The sequence below is a fragment of the Lontra canadensis genome, unplaced genomic scaffold (assembly GCF_010015895.1).
Source record: "Lontra canadensis isolate GAN:19392208 unplaced genomic scaffold, GSC_riverotter_1.0 scaffold25, whole genome shotgun sequence".
NCBI classification, from domain to species: domain Eukaryota; kingdom Metazoa; phylum Chordata; class Mammalia; order Carnivora; family Mustelidae; genus Lontra; species Lontra canadensis.
The window spans coordinates 6,693,637-6,712,699 of NW_022631019.1; the positions used below are offsets into that span (position 1 = coordinate 6,693,637).

Consider the following 19,063-nt stretch of genomic DNA (forward strand, 5'->3'; position numbering starts at 1 on the left):
GAGGAGAGAGGGCCCAGCTTCAGAGCCCATGTGACGTGGGGAAATCAGTGAGTGCACCCAGTTCTGAGGGACATAACTCAGCTCACACACCAAGCTATTAAAAATCTTTATTGTTAATTTTTTTTTTCTCCAACAGATATATTTTTCGTCGAAATATGGAGCCACAGCAACACCTTCACTTCTCCCGTTCAGACAGATCACGGCCATCGCTGTTACAAGAGGCAGGCCCGTGACCTTGACGAGGGCAGGCTGGGACAGAGAACACACCACTGGCCAGGACGTGGACCCTTTATGGGAGCTACAGGTACAAAGAGAGGGCAAATGGCAACACGCCATTGATGCCTGCTGGCAGATGTCACAGCCTGGCGGGAGGGCACTGGGAAAAAGCTCCCCTTTCCCCAGGGGCTCAGTTGGGGCTGCAGGCCACAGAGCTGGGAGTGTGTTTGCGGATGCACACACGCGTCACAGCTCCTGCAAGAAGATGCCGTCAGGCCCCTGCTGGAGTCCCCACGGTCCTTGTTCCTTGGGGACCAACAGTCTTTGCAGGGTAACCTAACCAGGTCAGCTGACCAGGGCCAGGGGCCCGCGTGTGGAGGAGGTCAGGGCCATGGATACTGTGACACGCAAGTCCTTCTGGGGCAAGGCCCAGACGACGCTCAGAGCACAGCACGACCGCCCATATGGGCCCTGGGCAGCTCCTGTGATCCATGACAGCCCCAGCCCTGAGAAGGGGGAGATTTCGCTCCAAGGGTCTTCTCCTGGCTCTGGATACCTGGGGCAAAAAGAGGGCCTCAGCCATTTACTATCTCAGGAGAAGGGTGGAGGCCCCCGTCCCTGAGGCCTGCATTGTTCTCCGCCTCCCCTCCCGGGTTGCACTCTGGTGAGAGATACAGGGAGAAGGGCAGGCTGTGCCCAAGCACACGGGGAGGACAGCGGGGGAAGACCCGGGGCTTCTTCCAGCCTTTCACATACGGCTGCTCGGCAACGTGTTTCTGGGGACCTGGCTTGAGGGCCAGCCTGGTGGGACCCGCTCAGCGAAGGCCCAGCCAGCTGTCTCAGATGGCACTTCATAAATAAACGGTGACTCTGTCTATTCCAGGCTGACATGGAGAGAGACCCTTCTGGAGGCGGTGCAGTGAGGGGCACCGGCCTGGGATCCGAGAACTCCGAGGGCTGGCCAGGCCCTACTGCCCAGTGGCCCACACCTTGGGAGCCTGGCTAGCGGAGGTCAGGGCTGGGGGTTTAGAGCCAAAGGTCTCCCCAGCCTTGTGAGCCAAGCTTTGTGAGGTTCTGGGCTCCCAGGCAGAAACCGCTGCTGCACTGTGGGGTCTCAAGGCAGGGAGCAGCTCCTGCCCTTTACAGGAGGAGCCCCAGATGAGGCCTCAGGAAGTCGATCTGGAGGGAAGGGCTGAAAAGACAGCCGCCCAGAGCGGTGCCCCTCTGCTGAGCACTGGCAGCCCCAAGAGGCCCAGATGGGGATGAACAACACCCCACCCCCACCGTGGGGAGCTGGCTGCTTGCCAACCCATGGAAGCGAGGCCCGTAAATCCTGCTTGGTGGTCACCTCTAAGCTCTGGTATGCGCCTTCAGGACGGCACAAACCTCCTTGGGGGCTCTGCTTTCCAGCTGTAGACCCTGCATGAGGTCTTGGGGGTCCCCTCGCCAGGGCAGCCAGGGCAGCCAGGTGCGGTCATTAAAGCAAACACACTCTCCAGGTGGATCCCCCGCGGGGTGCCGGCAGCCCGTGGCAACGGGAGTCATGGATGAGCCAATGAGAAACCAAACACACATCTCAAAAGCCAATCAAAGGCAAACAAACAAAACTTGGGGAAGCAGCAGCAAGCTTTGTGTAATAAATATTGCAGAGCGCACTTGGTTTCTTTCTTTCTTTTCTTTCTTTCTTTTTTTTTTCTTTTCAAGTCAAATATAACAACCAATGTCCCGAACCCTGTTTTCAGCATTCAAAAGAGAGAAGCTGTCGCTATCAGCAGAACACCTGCAGCCAATCAAAGAAAAAAACCATTTCCCATGAGCCGGCCAATCAAAATCCTTTTCCAGTTTAAGCAGCCAATCAGGCCTCTTCACATTCCTAAAAAGTGACCTAAATAAAGCACCAGATCTCGGAGAGCTTCCTGGGAAGCCATACACCGAGGCGCAAATTAAAAAAAAAAAAAAAAAGAAATAAAAATAAAAGGTGTCTGTTGGTCAAGATTTAAAAATAAAAAGGTTTCTTTCTGCAGCCAATCAGGAGTCTGTCCCTTTAAGCCAATTGTAACTGCACCACCGGCGACTCCCTCGATGCCAGCCCTCTGAGTGACTGTGGGGTGGGGCGGGGTGGGGGTGTAAGGGCAGGGGGAACCGGGAAGGTCATCTGCCGCCACTCAGCTGGCCGAGGTCCTCACAGATCTCCTGGCAGCTTCCAGGGTGTTCCAAGGGGTTCACCGCTATTGCCTCCGGTCCTCCGTCTCCGACCTGGAAAACGCCATCACCACATCCTCTGCACCTGCAGACCGGGGTAAAGAACCGTCAGACCGGACACTGCAAGGCGGCTGGGGCCGTTACAGCCTTGGTCGGCCCTAGTCCCCAGTGCTTCCACGGCAGCCCACGTCCTCTCTGGGCCTTCTTGACAGCCTGGACATGCAGGCAACCTGCCGTAGGTGGCAGGGGGCCGCCGGGGCGAGGCTCCGAGTCTGGCTCAGGGCCATCCACTGACAGGCTGCATGACAAGAACCCAGGGCTGCTGGTCCTCGAGCAGGGCTCTGCTCACACCCCTTGCTCCAAGGTCACCAAAGTCAGGGGCACCGGGAACCTCCATCTTTCTTCTCAAGGCTCATGTCTTGATCCCTTTGGATCATTACGATTTCTAATAGCCAGCCCTCTTTGCCCAAACCCAGCACCTGCTCAAAGGAGCACAGCCGGGCCCATTTCCAGCCTGCAGGCGGCCTGGCTCCCACCGAGATAGATAATAGCTAGAGTCTTTATTATTGTTATTTTTAATCATGGATTTGAGATTCTGGTACAGACGCTCATGAAATCACTTCCTTTGTCTTGTTTTCCGTAAGATAGGCTCTGACATGCAGGCAGAAAAGGCAAGAGGGAGGAGGGAAAGAGCTCAAAATACTGACCAGCTCAGCCTCCCAAAGCCCCAGGTGCAGAAGAGGCTGCAGGCCCCGCCCCGCTTGTGGGCCCTGGCCCTCCCTGGGCCTGCTGCTGTCTCCCCTTTCTCTCTCTCTCTGTCTCTCTTTCTTTATACAGTATTTGGTGTTTTTTTTTTAAAAAAGATTTTATTTATTTATTTGACAGACAGAGATCATAAGTAGGCAGAGAGACAGGCAGAGAGAGAGGAAGGGAAGCAGGCTCCCCGCTGAGCAGAGAGCCTGATGCGGGGCTTGATCCCAGAACTCTGGGATCATGACCTGAGCTGAAGGCAGAGGCTTTAACCCACTGAGCCACCCAGGCACCCCTACAGTATTTGTTTTTAAGAAAAAATTTTTTTTTAATTTCTAAGTCATCTCTGCCCCCAAGGCGGGGCTCAAACTCACAACCCCAAGAACGAATCCCACACTCTACCCACTGGGCCAGCCTGGCAACCCTCCCCTTTTTCTAACAGAGAGTTCTTGGTCACGCCCTGAATAAGAATCAGCGGCCTGCGGCCTTTCTGCCATACTTCCCTTCTGCACCGCGGGAGGCATTCTCCCCAGTAGGGGAGGATGGGAAGAGCAGACCCAGGAAAGGCCACAGAAGAGGGGGCCAGTGTGCTTGGCCCACGGCATGTGACACAGAGTCTGGGAAGGGCCGCCTCCTGCCCCGGCCCCAGGTGAGGTGTGGGCTGGTTTCCTCCACACCACAAGGGGGGCCTCCGCCTCCTCCTAACTGCCCTACCACACCAAGGGCTGGCGGAGGCACCCAGTAGTGGGTGCTGCAGAAGGAGGGCTCGCCCACAAGGACAGAACATCAGAGATGGCCTTCACTCTGGCCACCGGTGCACCGGGATGCTGCCAAGGGGACCGCCCAACCCCCACCAGCAGCCCCCAGCACAGCTGCCATTCCTGAAAATTCCTCCAATTATCTGACTTCTTGGGATGGGGGGGGTCCTTTGCTTGGGAAGCCCTACAAATCCTTCCCCTGTCTTCTTGGGAACATTCTGTTCTCACCTCGGTCCTAGGACCACGAAATATCACTGCAGGCAGAATTTTCCTAGCAACCACAGAATCCAAGATGACATCATACCCTGCACGGCAGCTGAGCCGGTCACCTACCAGATGCCGGCTCTTCCTGGGCGGGCGCCGCCTGCCCACCTCGCTAATCAGAGGGGTCTGGCTCGGGCTGGGGAAGGGGGGTGGTTGGCCACGAGCAGGGGCAGCCCACCTGCTTCTTTCCTTGCCTGCTCCGTGGGCTCTCCCGCGGGGACCTGAGGCCTCTATACTGAGCTGCAGGCACAAAAATAGCACTGGCTGCTCTGAGAGGGAATGGTGAGCCTGCAGAGCCAACAGACCCGGGGCTGGGCCTCCCCACACCGCAGCCTGCCTGGCCTGTGTGCCGGGGCTACGCTCTAAGTCAGGGACGGAAGCGACCTCCTCAAGGTCACACAGAGACTCCCAGGACTCCACTCAGGGAGACACCTGAAGCGGAAGATCTTCCAGAGCCCCCCGGTGCCACAGTGCCAGCTGGTCTCCCGTTCCCGGCAGGGGTGGGGAAACCGGGAGCTTTCATTTTTAGAGCCTCCCACTCTGCTGCTGGAGCCGGCGCGGAAAGGGCCCACAGAGCGGCTGCCCATCCTCGGCCCTGCTCCGTTCCCAAGGGACTTGCCTTTTCCAGCCCTCGCCGAGAGGGGACAGGCCCTTCCAGGGCATGGTCGGACCTGTCCTTATCATCAGCTGGCCCGCACTTGTCATTCCACCAGGGCCTGACTGGGAACCGTGCAGGCCTCTGGGCAAGGATGTTGCTTTTCTCTCTCCTCTTCTCCGTGCAGTTTGGGCCGGCAGCCTAACGGGGAGGGGGCGCTGCTCAGTGAGCTGTTGTAACTGAGCTCTAACAGTTTTCGAGCTGGGGGCCTCAGGCTGGTCCCCACGGTCCCTCCTTCTCCTTTAAAGTCCAGTATGTGGCAGCTCCCTTGGGTGCTGTCCCTGGTGGCCATCACAAGGCTCAGAACAGGAAGGCCCAGCCCACTGCCTCTAGGCTGTCAGCTAGTTTCCTGGCCCATTTTACAGATGAAGCTGCGTCCATCCCATTGTTAGCTCTGCTGGCACCGTCTGGACTCGGGCTCCGAGCTGCCATCCATCCCTTCCCACCTGAGGCAGGTGCGCGCGGGAGGAGAAGCTGAGCAGCCTCTCTTGTTCGACACTGTCTGACCCGCCGAAACATACAGATAGGCATCGTGAGAAAAGATATCACACACACACACACGCACACACGCGCGTCTCTTACGAATACAGATATTCATAACACCTGTGATATGCAAAAATACTCAACAAAGTACTAGCAAACAATACAGCAACAAACAGGATTCCATACTCTGAACGAGTGAGATTTATCCCAGAAATGCAAGGGTGTTTTAACACCTGAAAATCAACTAATGTAACACAGACTAACGATAGGAAAAAAGGGAGAAAAACCATGCAACTGTCTTAACAGGCAGAGAAAACACATCTGACAAAATTTAACACCCCTTCATGGAAACACGCTCAACACGCCAGTAACAGACTCGAGCTTCCTCGGTCTGATGACGGGCATTTACTAAAAACCCACAGCTGTTATCATACTTAACGGTGAAAGACTGGAAGCTCTCCCCGTTGGAGATTAGGAAGAAAAGGATGTCCTCTCCTGCCATTTCTGTTCAACGTTGTGTTGAAAGTTCAATTCAGGGCAATAAGGCAGGAAAAAGAAGTAAAAGGCATCCAAATTAGAAAGGGGAAGAAGTAAACTCAATTTGCAGACAATACAGATGTTGTATATAGAAAATCCTAAGGAATCCACTAAACAACTATTAGAACAAATAAAGTTGCAGGATACCAGATCAATATACAAATACCATTTGTATATTTCTATACATTAGTGATGAATAATCTGCAAATGAAATTAAGAAAACGATTTCATTTACGATAGCATCAAAAATAATAAAACACCTAGGAACGAATTTAACAAATGGAGTATGGAATTTGTACTTGGAAAAGTGCAAAACATCACTGTTCAAAAGAAATTCGACACTGAAAGAAATTCTGCGCTCTTCACAGAAATTGACAAGCTGCTCCTAAAATTTGTAGGGAAGTGCAAAGGATCCAGAACAGGCAAAATCCTCTTGAGAAAGACCCACACTTTTGGATTTTGCTATAGTAAACAAGACATGGTGGGACTGGCCATAAGGAGAGACGTGTAGGCGGTAGAACAAAGAGTTCAGAAAGAACCCTCCCACTTAGATCAGTTACGTTTTGACAAAGGTATCAAGACAATAGGGTGGGAAAGAAGTGAACAGAAGGTTCTGGGACAACCGGATAGTCACACGTCAAGGATGAAGCTGGCCCCTTACCTTGCACCGTATAAAGAAATTCACTCAAAAGGCACCAAAGACCCACATGTAAGTGCTAAGATTATAAAACTCTTACCAGAAAACACGGGAGTAAACCTTCATGACTAGGAAATGATTTCTCAGACATGACATCCTAAGCATAAGCAATAAAGGAAAAAATAAACTGGGCTTTCTCGAATTTAGAAACATTTATGCTTCAAAGGTTACTACCAAAAAAGTGAAAAGATGGGGGGCACCTGGCTGGCTCGGTCAGAGGGGCCTGTGACTCTTGATCTCAGGGTGCTGAGTTTGAGCCCCACATTGGGTTTAGAGATTACATAAATAAATAAACCTAAAAAAAAAAAGGCCTTAAAAATTAAAATTAAAACAAATTACAATGAGAAGACTTACTATTAAAAAAAGTGGAAAGGCGGGGCGCCTGGGTGGCTCAGTGGGTTAAAGCCTCTGCCTTCAGCTTGGGTCATGATCTCAGGGTCCTGCGATCGAGTCCCACATTGGGCTCTCTGCTCGGCGGGGGGCCTGCTTACCCCCTCCCTCTGCCTGCCTCTCTGCCAACTTGTGATCTCTCTCTCTGTCAAATAAATAAAATCTTAAAAAAAAAAAAAAGTTTCTAGAAAAAAAAAATGGAAAGGCAACCAATAGACTGGGAGAAAATATTTGCAAGTCATACGTCTGTTCAGGGACCAGTACCTAGAATATATAAATAACACAGCTCCATAATAATAAAAAGTCAACTCAATTTTTAAAACGGGCAAAGAACTTGAATAGAGATTTCTCCAAAGATGTAAGAATGGTCAGCAAGCCGGAGAAAAGATGCTCTAGACCATTAGTCACTATGGAAATGCGAATCGAAGCTACAATGAGACAACACTTCACACCCACTAGCATGGCTGGAATCAAAAAGTGACAATGACAGGAGTTAGGGCGGAGGAGGAAAGGCTGGAACCCTCATACATCGGCTCCCAAGCCCACTCTACCCTCAGCCTTCCCCACCTCGGTGACAGGACTGCCATCCTCTAGCTGCTCAAAAACCCCAGGTGGGGAGTAACTGCCTGATTCCCCACCCCCACCCTCGTGTGCATGCACATACATACACTCTGTGTACAGCACATCAGCAAATCTTACTGGCTCTACTTCTTTTATTTTTTTTTAAAGATTTTATTTATTTGAGAGAGACAGAGAGAAAACAGGGTGGGGAAGAGGGGGAGGGAGAGAGAATTCCAAGCAGGCTCCACACCCAGCACGGAGCCTACACAGGGCTCCATCTCATAACCCTCAGACCACAACCCCAGCCAAAATCAAGAGCCAGACACCCAACAGACTGAGCTACCCAGATGCCCCTCTTATTTTTTTTTAAGTGTTTTTGTTTTCATTTTGTTTAGTTATTGCTACACCAACGTGGGGCTCATACAACCCTGAGATTAAGAGTCATGTATGTGCTCTTCCAACTGGGGCAGCCAGGTGTCTGACATTGGCTCTACTTTTTATTAATTAATTGATTGATTAATCTATAAGAGAAAGAGAGAGCATGAGTGAGAGCACAAGCAGGGGTGGGGGAGGCGGGAGGAGTAAAGGGAGAGGGAGAGAAAATCTTAAGCCGATTCTGTGCTCAGCAGAGCCCAACACGGGGCTCAATCTCATGACCCCAAGGTCACAACCTGAGCTGAAATCAAGAGTCGGACGCTCAACCACTGCAGACTGAACCAGCCCGGTGCCCCGGCTCTACTCTTCAACTAGATCCTGACACCACTATTCCCCACCGCCACCCAGTCCAGGCTACCACCATCCCTCCCTAGCTTCCTGTACCCCTTTTCTGGATCTCCTCACTCTGGCCCTTCATTGTCCATTGGCCACACAGCAGTCAGAAAGAAGTTCTTAAAAACATAAGTCAGACCCTGCCACTTCTTTGCTCAAAACTCTCCAAAGGTTTCTTAATGTAAGATTTCTCATCGCACTCAAAGCAAACTGAACTCCATGCCTGACCTGCAAGACCCAACATGCTCTGGCCTCTGGTGGCCTCTTCATCTCCTTTTATATACACTCCCTCCTCATTCCACTCCAGGCCCATGGGCCTACAGGCACAAGTAACCTGGTACCTCAGGACCTTTGCACTTGCTGTTTCCTTTGCCTCAGTGCTCTTCCCAAGTTCGTGTCACAGCTCTTGCACTTCATGCCAGTGTCTGGGGAAAATCAGTTCCTCAGGCCCTCCCTGACCACAGCTTCTAAAACAGTGCCCTGTGCCAGTCCCTCGGGGGGCTGTAACCTGCTTCAGCGTGACCTATGGAGTTATATATTGTTGTGATCTGACTCCCCATTAGAAAACACATTCCACGAACTGGGGACTTTATCCTGTTCACTCACAAATTCACAGCACCTGGAGAGTTCCTGGGACCCAAGATGAATCCTCACTTAATACATGAGGAGCCTGATGCTCAGATTGGCGAAGCAACTTGGTGAGTCAGTGGCCCAGGGAGGAAGTCCGTGCCTCCGTGCCTTCCCCTCTCCCACACACCACCATTCCTCCTCAGGGGAAGCCAATAACTGACCTGCTCCGGTCTCCCAGAGCACTGTGGTGGCCCAGGCTTCCCAACAGAGACTGGAGCCATCCCTCTGCCCCTATCAGAATGGAACCAAGACCCAGGATTTAAAAACCACCACCAAAACAGCTCTGGGAGAGTTGGAGAGAATTCAGCATGGAACCCACAGCACCATCCTGGGAGGACAGTGGAGCTCAGGCCCCTGCCTCCTACCCCCAGCTTGCTGCCTGGCCTAGAGCTCCGCCAGACGTCTCCCTAGTCCCCTGGTTCACCTGCTGTGGAAACGGGGCCCAGGTGCGGGTGAGAGCACAGCTCACCAGGCAGGGCACCGTCCCACGCCCCACGCCAGCTCTGTCCCTTTAACAGAGTGCGGTCAAGTGACAGGGCAGAGAGAAATGACAACTATGCAGCTTAGAAAAGAGAAGCTGGCCTCCCTGCCGTGGGTGGGAGACAGACAATGGGCTCACTGGTCTGTTTGCAAGCTCAGGATGAACTCGGAGCAGCAGAATCGAAAGAGCCAGAACAGGCTCCACACACCAGCACCCGCAACACCGCAGCCGTGTCCCGGCTTACAGAGGGCACCTGCACTGGCCCTCAAGAAGCAAGCCTCCCTACGGGGGCAGGGGGCCGGGGGCACGGGGCCGCATGGTATGGAGAACACCCGAGGGGCACACACATAACCACCAGTGTCTGGACAATTCCTCTTGCTATTTGAGGCTCTAACATATAGTCTTCCAAAGGTCTTCTCATCAATATGTAAGCACCTCAATATGCTTCCTGAATTGCCAGAACACTGTCCTGGCAGCCGTCTGCTTCCAGCAGGCCTGGTGATCAAGATGACAAAGAACAGCAAAGAGGAGCATGGAGGTAGGCGCAGCCCCGAGGCTGATGTGGAGAGGGTGCACGTGGCCTATGGCACAGTCCCGGCTGGAGAGATCCTAGCAGAGCCCCTCACCCTTTTCCAGGCAAGGAAGAGCTTAAAATGCAGTGACCCTGGAGCACAAGCTTCTGGGCAGCTGAGCACTGCTCGGGACCCCACCCGCCCTCTCCAGGAGAGACCCTGCCAGAGAGAGGCAGGCACAGGGCAGGGGGGAGAGGGACAAGGCCTCCCAGGCAGCTCTAATGTGCTGATCTCGCAGTTTGTGCCCGCATTCCACCGGAGTGCCTGGCTGCAGGGGCACAGACGGAGCCCAAGAACTCTTCTGGCTCCGGATGCTGCAAAGGCCGCTCAGAAAAGGCACTCAAAGGTGGTCGGGGAGGGAGACAGCTCTCAGGGCAGGCCCTGCCTCGAAATCAACACATGGTACGGGAAGCCTGGTCCAGCTCCCAGAGGTGGCCGGCCCCGGGCCTCACGGTCCAGGCTGCAGCCCTGCACAGACGTCACTGGAATAAAGAGGGACTCCCAGGAATAGCATCCGTCTCTGCCGGGGGTGTCCCCATCACCCAACCTGGAGCCATGAGCTCCTGCAGGCCCCGCCTCCCACAAGCACGGGGTGGAGTCTCTGAAACCCCTGTGGCCCAGCGCCACAGCTTCCTGTGACTACCCAGAATCCAGGATTCCAGGATCAGGGAGCTCCTGACCTCCGAAGGGGCCTCACATCTTCCTTGTGAGAGTGAGCAGCTAGGGACTGGAAAACTCTAGAAATGGAACCCGAAACCTCAGAGGCTTCAAATTCCCATGGCTGCTGGACACCAGAGATGACAAAGGAAGCTGGCTTCCAAGAAGGGCTTCCAGACAGTCCTGGGCCTCTGACCTGTCAAGCCCCGGCCATCCTCCCCACGCACAGCTGGCGGACTAGAGAGGAAATGTGGCCACAAGCTCCAAAGTGCCCAGGGTAACTCCTGCCTCCCCGCTCTGCCCCTTCTCTGATTTTCGGTGGCAGTCCTTCCTCCTGAGCCCCAGGAGCTTGCTGCTGATAGGAACTAGGGTCTGCTACCCAGCTACCCAAGATGGCAGTGGTTCAGCTACCGGCTCCTGGGAGATGAGCTGGGCAGCAAGGCTTCTGGAAAAACAGGTCCCAGACCCTCCTCCAAGGCGGGAAGTTTCCATGGGGATGGGGCTCCAGCACCGCCTGGGCTAGGCCTCCTCCCAGACAAACCCGCTGGGTGGCAGACACTGTTTTTAGCAGCCCGGGGGGTTCTATACCTCTCTGAGCTGGTGCCCAAGATTCCCAGGGGATGGCTTTTACCTAGAAACAGCACGATGCTGGTTGCCATGGGGACAGTGGCCACAGTTCCAAGGTCCCTGCAGCCAAACCAGGCTCCAGGCTGACAACCACATCACCAGGCACTCAGGCCGCCTGAAGGTGAGCACATGGCACCAGACGTGGGGTGGGCTCCTAGCAGATGCGCTGGGCCTCCTGACCAGCCAGTGAGGGCCTCCCTGGGCTTAGGCTCCCTCAGTGGACCCTGGCACCCCAGCACCCGGGCCTGGGTCTGACCCTGCCTACCTGAGCAACGTGCGTGCACACCCACCTCCATTTTCTCATCTGTGAAATGCAACGGATCCCACCTAGCCCGCCCACCTGACCGGCGGGGAAGACATCGGCAGCGAAAAGCATCATAAACAGCTTCGGAGGGGGGGGTGGGGGTGTCACAACTTGGAGTTCTAGTACACCTGCTCTGTTCTAGTCCCAGGCAAGCTCCCTCAAACCCACCTCACGCCTTCCCACCCTCCCATGCCCCATACCCAACACAGACACTGCCTACCTCTGGGCTTGTTTTCCCAAATGAGGTACTTGTTTTCCTCAAATTCTTCGGTTCCCTCCCACCAAAAAAAATGTAAGCTCTCCTAGACCAGAGAGCTTGGCTGTATGCAGAAGAGACAGAATTCGGGAGGAGTGGGTGGGAGTGGTCAGGATGACCAGGTCTTCATCTAAAACCCTGGTATATTCTCAAATTCAAGAGGCCATCAGAATCACCCCTGGGAGAGGGGGGCTATTTCAAATGCAGATTCCCAGGCTCGCCTGACTGGCATTCTGATTCAGTAGAGCTGGGGTGGGGGGAGCAGGAGTCTGCATTTTTAACAAATTATCTGTGGCATTTCAGGGGTGGTGGTCTGTGGCCCATACGCTGAGAGCTCAATGCTACAGACTGGCCCTTGACCCCCACCCCCAGCCCTGAGCTGATGTCCCTTGTCCACCAGCATTCTGAAAGGGATCTCTGTCCTCCCACTTCATTTCCTCACTGATCCCAGGCCCCTGGCAATCTGGCTCCCAGCCGGGGCTCCGCAGATACTGTTTTAGGAAAGTCACCACTGACCCTTTCATGACAAGCCCAGGGGGACCCTGATAATGGCCCTGCTGCCCCTCCCCTCCTTCCAGAGCTGTACTATGTCCCCCGCTGCCTTCAGCGCTGTGCTCACTGGGCTCTGTCCTCCCCTCACTCTGCCTGCTCTCCCCTTGCGACCTTCCCAGGACTCCCCGCCTCCCCCGGCCCACGCTCCTGCACCTGAGCTCTGATTTGGCTCCCACCCTGCCAGACACCCCACGAGCTCCCCTTCCTGCCTCTCCACTGCTCAGACCAGGTGCCTCTTGCCCTGGGCCCCGAGTCTCCAGTCCTACCCCCACCTGGTCACCCTGCCTGCAGGTCCTGGTCCTGAATGTCCAGCCTCTGAAAAATAGCATCACTTCACATGTGGGTGTCCCTGCGACCTTCCAGGTCACCCCGTGACCTGCCTTACCTTTGTCCTGCGACCTCTCCCCAGCGCTCACCCTAAGTGGATGACAATCTGACCTAGCCATCCCTCCCCTTCTGATCTGTGGGGACCCCTTGCAGTCCTCAGGATGGACTCTGTCCAGAGCCCACGTGCCTTTCCCGCCAGCCACCACCCACCTGGCCACCACCACATCAATCTTTTAAGGGGACACAAAGACACCCAACACTCATGCTGGGCAGGCTCCAGAAGCTTCCTCCAATTCTCCCCTCTGCCACACGTTCCCACACACCCATCAGGGCTTCAGCAAACAGCACCTTTCCTCTGTGGCTTTCTGGGTGGGCTTCCCTTCCCTCAGGATGAGTCACACGGCGATCTGTGCATTTGTTCATGTCTGTCCACCCTGCCGGACTGGTGGCTCGAGGGTGGGAACTGTCACCTGGCACTGCACTCGGCACACGGATGGGTGGGCCAAAGAGAGCGACACTGTCCCATCCGCGCTGGACTGAGCGGACCCCTGACACCCCGCTCCAAGACAGAGATCTGCCTTTGATGGCGTGTTGGGAAGTCAATGCAGTGTTGCCCGAGGGGCCATGAGACCTCTGAGGCCCTGTTCTGGTTCTGTGCACTAGAACCCATGAGGCTGGGTAAGGAAGGGTCAAAGCAGTCCTTCCCAGGCCAGGACCAGAGGCTGCACGGGGCAATGGGCCCTGCTTTTCAGCACGCCCCTGACCCGGACTTGGGATACCTTTTTCTTTTTTTTTTTCTTTCTTTTTTTATTTATTTGAGAGAGAGAGAGAGAGCATGAAAGGGGCGAGGGGCAGAGGGAGAAGCTGGCTCCCTGATGAGCAGAGGGCCTGATGTGGGACTTGATCCTGGCCTCCAGGATCATGACCTGAGCCGAAGGCAGTTGCTTAACCAACTGAGCCACGTGGGTGCCCTGGGATTTCTTACTGTGACGTGGGTTTTCACAAACCCAATCCTTCCGATTGACTTTTCAGTCTAATTCCTGATCTTTTGGGTTCAATTTTATTATTACTAGGTTACAGGTAATTCTCATCTAAGTGTTGATTAAAGTTTAAAAAAAAAAAAAAATCTTCTTGTCCCATAGACTAGAATTCTCCCGAGTCCTGACTGCCGTTTCAGCCCAGAGCCTGTCATCGCCGGGAGACTCTGGGAGAAGCCTGGGAGCTCCACCTGGGAGAAGAGAGGACGCAGAACCCCCAGCAGACGGTCCCCGCTCATACAGGACTTGACTCCTGGAGGCCCAGTGTGCACAAGGATTCAGGAAAACTCCAGCTCTGTGCCCGAAGCTGGACTAGGGGCTGCACGTGTCACTGGAACGCAGCACAGATCTGGGTCCCAAAGGGGTCCTGATAATGTGACAGCAGCTACACTGCAGAAGAGGCTGCAGGGAGCTCCGCAGCAAGAGGAGGGGCCCCGGCTGAGCCCGGAAGGAGCCAGAGAGGGCTGCGTGGAGGAAACGCGAGAGCAGGAGCTGGAGGGCGTGGGACCGGGCTCCGGGAAGAAGGCTGGCTGTGGAACAGGTCCCACGGTGCCAGCACCTCGCCGGGCTCGAGAGGGCCACGAAGAGGGGAATGAGGAGAGGAGGGCAGCCCCTTGGTCAGCCGTGAAGCCTGTGTGGTGGTGCGCCCTCCCCTGGTGTCACAGGCTTCCCCAGCTGTGCCTGGGACCACAAGTATTTTAACAAGGTTTCCAGGGTAACCCTGAGACCAGATGACCTATTTTAGGCTCCCTGGCAGCATACCCTGGGCAGCAGCTTTGGCTTCCAGGGTGGAAAGCCAGAAGAGCCCTGGGTCGGCCCAGCTGGCTCCAGGCTGGGGACGTTCCCTGGAAAGTCTCTTGGAGAAAGAGTGTGATCCGACCCAGGCTGGAACAGACCCGAGCCGCCAGCGTGCCAGCACTGTGGCTCCTGGGGCCAAGAAGGGGAGCGGTGGCAGGCCAGGGGAGGTCCTGGGAGGCCCCGGGGCAGGGCAGGGACAGAAGCCTCCTTCACAAAAGGGGCCAAGTCTAGAACAGTGCCCGGGACACCTAAACAAGAGCCTATCCACGGCGCCGCACGAGGACGAGAGTTCTGCAAGCACCCTGTCCTGGGGAGGCTCAGCCGAGTGCCAGTGGGGGCTGGGGACCGGCCCTCGCTGGGCACGCCATCCCCTAGCTAGAGTGTGCAGAGAACGAGCACATTCAAAGGCACCTCGGGGGAAGGGCCCAGGATTAAAAGGCAGCAAAAAACGCCAAATGATTTCTGCATCTTAACTGATATATTAATTGCCTAAATCACCCCTGTTCCTCAGATAAAACTCAGTACTGCTTAAAAACGCACATGAACTTAAAGCCACTCCTAGAATTCATCTTAAAATAAATGAAGAGGAAGGGTTACGAGTGAGGATGGATGCTGGGTGCTGGCCACACCCGGGTTCCCGCCCCCATGGCTGGGCTGCCCAGCACTAGACCAACCCTCTCCAGGCCTGTCCCCTCCTCTCTGAGGCGGGGCAGTGACAGCACCTGCCTCAGGACTGTCACGGGGACTCACTGGGGTCACACTTGTGTGCTACCTACAAGGAAGCCGGCACACAGGAGGAGCTCAGTAAGTGTGTGCTGTTATTGTAATTAATAGCAAAAATGAGAAGGAAACGTACAAAGGAAAAAGGACTGATTAACAAATTATGGCACAGCCAGGGGGCTGCACGTTAAGCAATCACTAAAATGTTTTCTTCAAAACTGTTTTAAAATACTATAAAATTGGGGACACGTGGGTGGCTCAGGGGGTTAAGCACCTGCCTTCGACTCGGTCATGATCCCGGGGTCCTTGGCTGGAGCCGCGCATTGGGCTCCCTGCTCAGCAGAGAGCCTGCTTCTCCCTCTGCCTGCTACTCTGACTACTTGTGCTCTCTCTTTCTCTTTAACAAATAAATAAAATTTGTAAAAAAATTTTAAAAAATACTATAATATCATCGGGGCGCCTGGATGGCTTCGTCAGTTGAAGCATCTGCTTTTGGCTCAGGTCATGATCCCGGGGTCCCGGGTTCAAGCCCTGCCTCAGTCTCCCTGCTCAGTGGGGGGGCCTGCTTCCTCCTCTGCCTCTGCTGCTCCCCCTGCTTGTTCTCTTTATCTCAAATAAACAAAATCTTTTAAAAAATACTATAAAATTAATCATAAGTAAAACATGCATGTTAAAATGGATATTAAATGTTTATACTGTATGGTCCCAAATTTATGATATAAATACGAGCCTATTTTTTTAAAAAGATTTTATTTATTTATTTATTTGTTTGTCAGAGAGAGAGAGAGAGAGAGAGAGCGCGAGCCAGCACGAGCAAGTGCACAAGCAGGGAATCCGCGGGCTCTCCGCTGAGCAAAGAGCCCGGCACAAAGCCCGATCCCAGGACCCCAGGATCATGACCTGAGCTGAAGGCAGACACTTAATGGACTGAGCCACCCAGGCGCCCCAGAATGTATTTTAAAGCTACAAGCGAGATGCCTGGCTGCCCTAAATACCTCCCCGAACGGGGAAGGAAGTGAACATGGAGATGGGGAGCTGACGGAGCAAAACCAGGAAGGGCAGAGCCGCTGCCATCACTGGCCACTAGTCACCGCTGAGGCCTAGTGACCTGGGTCTTCACCCCAGCTTCGGTGACCTTGTAGTTTTGGGTGCACCCGGCTGCCCGATACAAGCCTGTGTTAAAAGGCTGATGGGTACTTGACCAGGAGGTAACAGTGCTCGTAGCCAAGTGGTCGGGTTCAATCCGTCCAGCTTTTCTGCTGCTTCTCCCTTTCCCCGCTTTCTACAATGACTGTGTGTTATCTTATGACCAGAAAAGAAGATCAACATGTGTTATGCACAAAGTAGCACCAGCGATAAGGAACGAACTCAGCATTCCATCAAACTTGCTTTTTGGAAGCTGCAGCTCTGACCCCTGACACCTCCAGCTGGCTTTCTCAGCGAGGCGACTGTCCCAGAGAGGTACTGATCTTCTCTGGCTCAGAGGCAGTCCTGCCTGGCTGTCAGGTCTGCTGGGCCACCCTGGGGGAGCAGGAGACAGTGCTCAGAGAATTGAGCACTTGCCTTTCTGGGGGGACAGTGGGCCCTCGGACCCACAGCCTGGTCCATTCATTTGTCCAAGCGTGCCCTGGGCCTTATGGGGGCCGAGCCCCAGAAATACAAAGGGGGAAGCCACAAGCCCAGGCTGAAGAGGCTCAGAGTTGCTCAAGAGAAGACCAGGAGACAGTGTGGGGAGAAGCACGGCTGGGGCGCATGTGTGATGGTAACCACAGGAAGGCCTGGCCCAGCCTGTGAGATGCAGGGGACGGCTGCGGGTCAGGGCTGAGCTCCCGGCAGCTCAGAGGCAAATGCAGAGACACAAGGACCAGCCCCAGACAGGAGCTGAAAGCCATTTGCTATGGCTGTTTACAGGGCATGAGGTCACCATGTCCGGGGATCTTGCTGATCACGTTAGGGGGCCGGATTTCAACCACAGGGCAGTAAGGAGCCACTGAACGATTTTAAGTCAGGGAAAGACCTGCTGAGGTAGGGGTAGGAAGTACACTGGAGGGGCAAGGTAAGAAGTCAAGATGCCAGGAACTGTCTGCGGGGATCAAGACAAACATGAATACGGGCTCTAAACACACTGAGGGTTCAAACCAGGCCGGAGAAGACAGAGCGGATCTGAAGAGCGAAAGGCAGAAGAATCATAAGCACTTGGTAACTTACTAGACACTTGGGTCTCCAAAGAGGAGTCCCCGGCACACTGGGTGTGTGGTGATATGTCTGGCATTGAGAACACAGGCGCAGGAACAGATCCGTGGGGAGAGCACGAACCCCGGATCTGAGTGTGGCTTGTCTGGGGTGAGATGGTCAGGAGGAGTCGCGTGTAAAGTTCTGGGAGTCAGGAGAGGGTCTGGGCCGAGGGTGTATATTTGGAGGACATGGACCAGAGCCCGTGAGACCCGCGGGGGGTGGTGTGACAGATGGGAGGGCCGAAGGTGGAAGGTATCAGTGTGGTGTGTGGGAAAAGGAGCACTCGCGGACAGTGAGCGGAGGAGGCAGAAGATGAGGCCAGGGGAGACGGAGAGACACAAAGAGGTGTACTGCTGGGGACGAGGGAGGGAAAGGTGGGCTTCCAGAAGGAGGCTGTCAGGGGGGGTTTTAGACCGGCAGAGGCCAGGCAGGCCCACGGCTCAGCGCTGGCTAGGGAGCCCCTACAGTGCAGGCCCACGCACGCAGCATGGCCCCGGCACCAGCCCGGACCCAGCAGATACCGCACCCACGTTCATAGTTCACGGAAGGAAGACTAGGAGGCCTGGGCGTGCGGTGAGGGACGCCGAGCCCATTCTCCTCCCTGGGGCGGTTAGGCAGGGCCAGCAGGGCTCCCAGTACCAGACCTCTCCAGCCCCAGAAAGGAACATGTGTGAGTCTAAAGTGGAAGACCAGGGCGCCTGGGTGGCTCAGTCAGTTAAGCGGCTACCTTTGGCTCGGGTCATGCTCCTGGGGTCCAGGGATCAAGTCCCACATTGGGTTCCCTGCTCAGTGGAGAGCCTGCTTCTCCCTCTCCCTCTGCCTGCTGCTCTGCCTACTTGCGCGCTGTCAAATAAATAAATAAAATCTTTTTAAAAAGTTAAAAAAAAAAATGGCAGACCCATGCCAAGCTCTGTCCCGTTGGTGGGTGGCCTCAGGCCCACAGAGAGGAGCTCACGGAGTTGGGGTTCTTGCAGGGCAGTGCTGGGCATCTGCTGAGACACAGCGCCACCTTGTGGCAGGAGGTGCTCACAGCAGATTTCTGCCAGACTGTCAAGCCCATCACGCTGATACTCCTAGGTCTTTATGGGACCCCGTGCACTGGAAGCAATGATCTGAGACTTTTACCACTTGGGCAGACCCTGGGCTCCTGCCAACAGCATCCCTGTGGCATCAGCTAAGCTCGGCCCTGAAGACAGATAAGGTAGGCAGGCTAGCATGTTAGCCAAGACCGATTTGGCCCCACAGTGTGAGCAGAGATGCAAGGCCTTGCTCTTGGGGTCGTGCCCCCCGTGACAGGAGAGACTGCACTGACTGCGGTTTTGTCGTGCATTTGTCTCCAGTGTCCTTAGGCACACAAAGTTAATGCCGGGCTCATGAAGCTCTCCCAGGCACGGCTGCCCATTCGCCTCCTACCCAGTCCACAGGAATCCTCAGGGACCATCTGCAGCAGGGTGTCGTGTCTTCCTATGCGGCTCAGCCCAGGGGTGACTGTGGGGACCCAGGGCAGCAGGCAGGTGGCCCCAACAGCAGAGAACCACCCCCAGCCACCAAGCCGGGTCCTGGTGCAGCTCTGGAAAGCCTGCTCC

The 19,063-nt window shown here is 54.8% G+C and overlaps 1 protein-coding gene across 3 annotated transcripts in view; it reads right to left on the reverse strand.

Moving 5' to 3' along the window:
- Positions 1–1,876: 1,876 nt before the first annotated feature.
- Positions 1,877–19,063, reverse strand: part of CTNNBIP1 (catenin beta interacting protein 1) — a 45,710-nt gene continuing 28,523 nt past the window's right edge. For all 3 annotated transcript variants that reach the window (XM_032863351.1, XM_032863352.1, XM_032863350.1), the window contains one exon: positions 1,877–2,503. In XM_032863351.1, the coding sequence (XP_032719242.1) occupies positions 2,445–2,503 (59 nt within the window). In that variant the 3' untranslated portion in view covers positions 1,877–2,444. The remainder of the gene's footprint in view (positions 2,504–19,063) is intronic.